Source organism: Theobroma umbraticum, unplaced genomic scaffold, assembly GCF_002168275.2.
Source record: "Theobroma umbraticum cultivar Fairchild unplaced genomic scaffold, ASM216827v3 scaffold_30.0, whole genome shotgun sequence".
NCBI classification, from domain to species: Eukaryota; Viridiplantae; Streptophyta; class Magnoliopsida; order Malvales; family Malvaceae; genus Theobroma; species Theobroma umbraticum.
The window spans coordinates 2,644,345-2,651,178 of record NW_018397254.1 but is presented as its reverse complement, the minus strand read 5'-3'; the positions used below and the strand labels follow the sequence as shown (position 1 = coordinate 2,651,178).

General features: G+C 36.9%; 1 protein-coding gene across 1 annotated transcript; it reads left to right on the top strand.

The window, feature by feature from the left end:
* The first annotated feature begins 3,599 nt into the window (after positions 1 to 3,599).
* LOC110412214 (SNARE associated Golgi protein family) lies at positions 3,600 to 6,586 on the top strand. The gene is made up of 4 exons (XM_021422733.2): positions 3,600 to 4,137; positions 5,069 to 5,305; positions 5,438 to 5,655; positions 6,033 to 6,586. Exons 1-4 carry the CDS (start codon positions 3,841 to 3,843, stop codon positions 6,211 to 6,213), a joined length of 933 nt encoding a protein of 310 aa, XP_021278408.1. The 5' UTR covers positions 3,600 to 3,840; the 3' UTR covers positions 6,214 to 6,586.
* The last annotated feature ends 248 nt before the right edge of the window (positions 6,587 to 6,834 follow it).

The window sequence follows — 6,834 nt, the reverse complement described above, 5'->3', positions numbered from 1 at the left end:
TTTACAAATAAATTTGACAAATGACTTTCCGTTGACCATCCTAAGCACTTAAGGTGTATAGCAACCTCTATTGCAATTTAAAAATATTTTCAAGTAAATAGAAAATATATTATTATTATTATTATTTGAGTTAATAAAAATCAAATAAAATTGAGAATTAAACCTTTATCATAAAATTAGTAAAGATTTTAATTTCTAACAGAAATATAATTTAATTTTAAGCTCAAGTTGTTATTAGTAGTAGACTTAGATTGTTATATAGGTCTTAACAATCATATTTATATCAGATGTGAGATGTTGGGTATCACAATCTCATTAACTCAAATCTTTGATGTCATCATCAAGGTTACACATCATATTTATAAGTCCAAGATCTCACCAGAATAATATGAAAGCTCACATCGGACTGATGTAGGCTCTGATATGTAACGATCTAAGTTTAATCACTGATTCAGTAATTTTTTAAACCTAAATAATATAACTTTAAAAAATTTAACTTCAAATTACTAATAATAAATTTAAATTATTATATAAATTTTAATAATTACGTTTATATCAAATGTAAATGCTAGGTATTACATGTCCACCGGGAATGCATAGTGTGCGCACCCCCTGGGTGCACTTTCCGCGCTACGAGGTTTCTAGCACAGTGTCCACATAGTGGACGTTAAATATCTTGGGCAATCGGGATGTGTGGCATGTGCGGGCTGCACGTGCGTGCGGCCTCGAATGTCGTGGCCCACTAACGCACAAGAATGCCACACGCCGTCAGTGCCACACAATAAGGCGCACAACATATGCAGGAGGCAACATGCGCGGGCCCGCCAATGCGCGAAGGATCCGCGCATGGCATTCGCGATATTAGGCTTAACGCATCAATGTGGTGCGCAACACAAACTCGCTGGGCTACTTGGAGAGCGAGGCGCCCATTGCAACCCACTCTCTTGTGTCCTTGGCGAGCTAAGCGCCAATCATAGCTCAAGGTGTGTTGTGCGCCAAGAAACCCCATTACTGTCAAGTTAGCTCGATGATGGTTGGGTTGGGCACGCTTGCCGTGTTACAGAGCCTAAGTCGGCGCCTGGTGTAGATGCAGATGTCAATCGTGTGCCTCACTCCCACCAGTTCCAGGAATATTGCATTGTTAAATTTGGCAACAAGTACTTTGGATTATGATGGTAATTTGTTTCATATTAAGCTTAGTTTAACCAGCTTGTTAATTCCTTTTTTGAGGTTTGATTTACATAGCAGTGAATATCTAAATTTTGACGTTCTTTTCTCCTTTTCCTTTATCAGATATTCATATTTCTGATTGAGGGAATTCAACTTCAACAACTACATTTGAACTTTTGTAATGTTCAGTGAGATCCCTCTCACTTTGAATTGACTTGAAAGCCTGCTGGCATTAGGGCTTTGTAGCAGGCCAAGATAATTGAGTGGCTTAAACTTACTGGAAAGAAACTGATTAGATCGAAAAGGACTTTGCCCATACATGAACCAGTTTCCAACTGGGTTTTTATTTATTGCCCCTTACCTCTTGCCTCTTTTAGGAGGCTCAGTGCAATAGCTTGTTTTGATGCCAAGCTCTCAGACTATGCTAAATTCCGATTGTATTTTGTCTACACAGTACAAATGGTTCAATCATAAGAGATGAATCATCTTAAGCAAACAAGAATATGATTTCTGTACCTTTTGGTATGTTTACTTATTGGTATATATGCATTGAAGGGATTGATTGAAGTGAATCCATAGTTTACACTTTTCGTACCATTATTCTGAGAATACAATAAGCAAAAGATTTATAAATTTTCCTTTCAAGACGATCAAAAGTTTTGCCGTCAGTTTTAATTATGAAAACACCAACAAATAGCAAGTACAAGTACCTATCATTTCCACCAAATAACCATTGACTCTGCCAGAAGAAAATCACAACAGATAAAGTCTTCCCAAAGCACTCTCCAAAAAACTTGGCTCCCAAGGAGGAGAAAAAACAAACAGAGCCAACAGGCTACAGCTTAATTCTTCCAGGAATAGCATGAACAGCTGTCAAACTAGCTGCATTTTTGGAACAAGCACATTCTAGAGTAACAGGCATTCACCAGCTACATCGCAAAACCACCATCTAAACCCTCATTAACAATATCTGTATAAACATCAAGAAGTCCCTTTCAACTTGCAAGAATTTGTCTGCTTACTTTGGAAAACCAACAAAATATTTTACAGATTACAAATCTTCATCTCTTGACATCCTCAGAATGCTTTTCTCCAGTAGTTGCCAAAAGAGACCTTCAAATTATTAGTAGAGACTGCATTCACCAAATACTCCAGATGCAAGAGTGCACTAGCAAAGAGAATTCTTGTGACTCTTGAATATATGGGTTGGGTTAAATGGATCCAAATTTATACTGGCATTCACATGACTATATGCCTTGTATTCCAATTGGGTCCGGATAAACTTGTTGGCAGTGGGAAACACACGGCTGTACCACATTTCAGACAAAAACCATTAATTTCAGTGACATTAACTTTGCTAATACCTTAAAACAGATTAGCTGGGGCTTAAAATAAAATATGCTAACAGCACCGGTTGGGATAACATGATGACGGGCCGGAGTTTGATTAAAATTATCGAATTCTCCTTCCCCTTTTATCTTTTGGTTGGGGATTCATCTTTTAGCTCATAATTGAGTTGAATTATTCTTCTATCACTACATACATGATGAGAAGACCATGCAGTGCACATTATTAGCTACTCTTCCTTTATTATTATAAAATTAATATCATTATATTAGTATTATTTTTTGCTCAAAACATCATTGACTTTGAACACAAAAATCCAATGATGACAGTACGAATTTAAAGCATGATCATTTCTTCCTATAAATTTTCACTTGACAAGCTTAAAACAGGTTAAAATCTAAATCTAAATTAGACATCCTACTACTATGTGAAGTTTACAATTGTTTATATATATAAACAATGTAAGGATTATTCTTAACTTGTTACTTTGAGTTTGAGGGTTATGTTACTTAATGTGATAAACTTGATTGGTTGGTACATATTTTAAGCTTCGAAGGCACACCTGCAGCTTTAATATCTTTGGTTTGGAGTATATTCTTGCCAAAACATTCCAGCTTTGATTCCTTCGCTTGGAGCTGTAACCATAGTGCCTACTTGACTATACTTCCATAAACAAAAATATGTAAACGTTAAGGAAAAGGATGGGAGAACACAGCACGCGTTCTACCTCCCCCGATTGTGGCAGCCAGCATGTTTCGTCACACGCGTCCAATTCTGATTGCATTGTCCTCCAAATCTAGCACACCACCATCTCACCGTCAGATCATGTCCCTTTTTCCTCCAATTATTTTTGGTGTCTAGCATTTATCCACATTTGAAAGGAAAAGAAAACGGGAGCGAGTCAACTCCGTGTCGACATCTCAGGTCTCAACTCGCTGAAAACTCAGTCCCCAGTGTGCTTTTGTGTATCAAACCTGTCACGCCAAGCCATACCCATGTCGCCACGTGTCCTTCAAAACCCTTAAACGACACCGTTTCTTGGGATGGCGGATCGTAAATTTCATTGCTTACAACGATAGCAGAAATTCCCAAACTGACAAATGAGAAATAAAATAAATATGGGTTTTAATCAAACACCAAAAATCAAACGTTTCTGCTTTTAGGTTTGCCTGCTTTGGCTAAATTGATTCTCTTCTTTGCCATTATCTACCAGTCTTCTTCTTCACCTTCTCGTCACGTTTTCACCACCTCCCTTCACACATTTTCCTTCTCTGATTTTCTCAGGAAGCAAACAGGAAATTAGGGTTCTTGTTGTGAAATTCAATGACTTTCTATGATGATGATAAAACTAATGAGGGAGGAGAGGTGGTGCCAGAGCTGAAGCTAAGAATTGGGGGTGATGATGATGATGATGGTAATAGCAAAATGGTAAATTTGAGACAGAGATTATTAGAAGAATGCGAAGCAGAAGAGAGAAATATGCTGTTAAGTGAGCCACCTCTTCCTTCTAGATGGAGAAGGTCTATTTGGTACTGGATGAAGTTGGGAATTTTAATTGCCTTTTTAGGGTTATTGGCTGCTGTTTTCCTCAAATGGGTTGGCCCATTTTTCATGGATAAGGTCGGTTATTTTGCCCCTTGATTTGGATTTTTTTAATATTTACAATTTACATTGCCTTGTTTAAGTAGTTATGTTTTTTCATTATTAATTTGGAGTTTCTTCTGATCTATGTAGATTTTAGTATTGAATTATGTTTATTTTGCGGTTTCTTTTATTTTTTTCTCTCAAAAGGATAAAGATAGGGTTTTTTTTTTGGTTGAATTTTGGATTTTCCTCGGTGGGTTTTACTGATCTCATGGTTTTAAACTGTCAATTGAAGGGTGAGTTTCTTTCCCTTTTCCCAACTTCTTGTATTGCACCTTGTTCAATTTGCTGATTGCAATGTCTTTGACTTAAAGGAGTGGTATGGGGTTAGTGGTTCTTGTACAGTTATATCTTCTACCGCGTGCTGACAAAGAGCTGTATTATCTTTTGATTCTATGTCTATATATTCCGTCCCAACATTCATCCTTGCCGCAAGAAAATACTTTGTATGTTCATTCTCTTCTTTAGTTTTAAAATGTCAACATGCACCTAAGTTGTAATTTATATGGGGATAGTGTATGCTTTGAGAATAATTGATATGTATTTTATGTTTGTAGTCCAAAACTGGCACCGTTGGGCAAGTAATCTTTACCATGATAAATGTTGATTTTTTCTTCCTGGGTATGTGTCTAAGTTGTCAAACCACCAACCGGGCATCTCTATTCTTCCAACCAAGTTATGAAATGTATCTAATGGTCCATTAGGTATGATTCTTTTTTGAGGTGTGGTGTTTACCCAAAATTGTTGATGGTAGTGATATTTTATATTTCTTTTCCATGATCCTCATGCAAACTTAAGTTTAAAATCATGATTTCCTTCCAGAGATTACTGGAGTTTGTTCATTTATCTTTTGCAGGGTATTTTTGCGCTTTCTAAATGGACTTGACTAATGACATGATGATTGCAGGAGCTAATGCCTATAATAAATTGGGAGATGGCAACCTTTAGTACTCCGATGCTGGCAGTACTAGTCTTTGGTTCTGTGGCATTATTCCCTGTAATACTTCTACCATCCACACCTTCTATGTGGGTTGCAGGGATGACATTTGGTTATGGTTTTGGATTTCTACTAATCATTTCTGCAGCCGCTGTGGGTGTATCACTTCCATACTTTATTGGCTCTCTTTTCCTTCACAGAATTCAAGTGCGTACCTTATCCCAAGATTTTAGTGTTCACCCTTTATTCTCCCTCCCTGACTCTTTTCATATGTGCGTAGGCATGTTGGTATATTACTGTGTTTTGCAATAATATTCAACATTTTTTGTTTTTATGCAGGGCTGGTTAGAAAGATATCCTAAGAAAGCTGCCATTCTGAGAGCAGCTGGTGAAGGAAATTGGTTTCATCAGTTTAAAGCTGTAACATTAATCAGGATCTCTCCATTTCCATATATCATATATAATTACTGTGCAGTAGCAACAAATGTTAAGTATGGTCCTTACATCTTGGGATCTTTGGTAGGAATGGTGCCAGAAATTTTTGTTGCAATATATACGTAAGATCTCTCTCTCTCTTATTTAATTTTGAGCTTGTGTCTACACATTTTGCGTAAACATTTTTCTTATGATCTCTAATCATTGCAACAAACGTGTGTGTGCACATGTCTATGTCTCTTAAATGCTCCTTATAGTGCTTGACATATTTGTGCATACAAGTTGAGTCAATCAGATATCCATGAACCCAAACAATAATGCACACAAAGTGTATGAGCTGTATTTTTGGGTAGTTACAGATTCCTAATTTTAGGTTGTTTTGCTATTGATGCTTATGTGTATGCTTGCTATCATAGATGTTGCATAATGGCACGCATGCTTAGTTAATGAATACAACTTCTATACCTCCTTAACCTTAAGAACATATTGTTTATCACAGTGGGATCCTCATACAGACTTTGGCAGATGCTTCTCATGACAGACATGCACTATCAGCTCCACAGATTTTGTTAAATGTTGGCGGTTTCCTTGTAACGGTGGTGACAACAATTGTTTTCACAGTTTATGCAAAAAGGCAGCTAAAAATATGGCAGAAAGAAGAAGAATTACTATTGCAGTAAGCTGTAGTTTGGTTTAGAGAGAAACCGTCTGTAACCAAGTTAGGTGCCTATCTCATGTTGAGATACAGTGCACGGCTGGATGAGGTTTTATTTATTGAACAACTTCGTCCATTGAAGTGAATGTGACAGAACATGGTCCTATGAAACATTGTGAAGGAGTGACACGGGAGTTAAAAGACAAAAATCTAACATCATACACAAAGGCAGTTTCTTTCTTCTTCCATTTATTGAAAGAATTTTATTCTTTGCTCTCTCTTTCTCTCTCATAATTGAGATTTGTATATGAATGAAACATCTGTCTTATGAAAGTTAAAGTGGACCAGGGCAAAATTCTTGACATTATGTACATAAATCAGTGCCATTTTGTTGTTGACTTGCTGTATATGATATTCTGCAGAATCCTTGCTTTTATGACAGCGGGGTGCAGTCGTTGGTGTTCAACAGTTCATTAGCCTCTATTATTGTATTGAACTCTACATGAACATGGTCCTTCTTTCTTCCTTTGCTATTTTTTAACCTTGGGTGCTAGCTCTTTTCCAAATAAAGAAATGTTCATATATCAAAACGGAGGCTCTTTCTCTGGTTTAACAATCTTGTGTCAACCTCAAATGGTGGGACAAT

Excerpts from the sequence above, each read along its gene's own strand:
- LOC110412214 (XM_021422733.2), top strand. The coding sequence starts at position 3,841 with ATGACTTTCTATGATGATGATAAAACTAATGAGGGAGGAGAGGTGGTG. Across the intron at positions 4,138-5,068 it reads GCCCATTTTTCATGGATAAG|GAGCTAATGCCTATAATAAA; the intron begins GTCGGTTATTTT and ends TGATGATTGCAG. Across the intron at positions 5,306-5,437 it reads TTTTCCTTCACAGAATTCAA|GGCTGGTTAGAAAGATATCC; the intron begins GTGCGTACCTTA and ends GTTTTTATGCAG.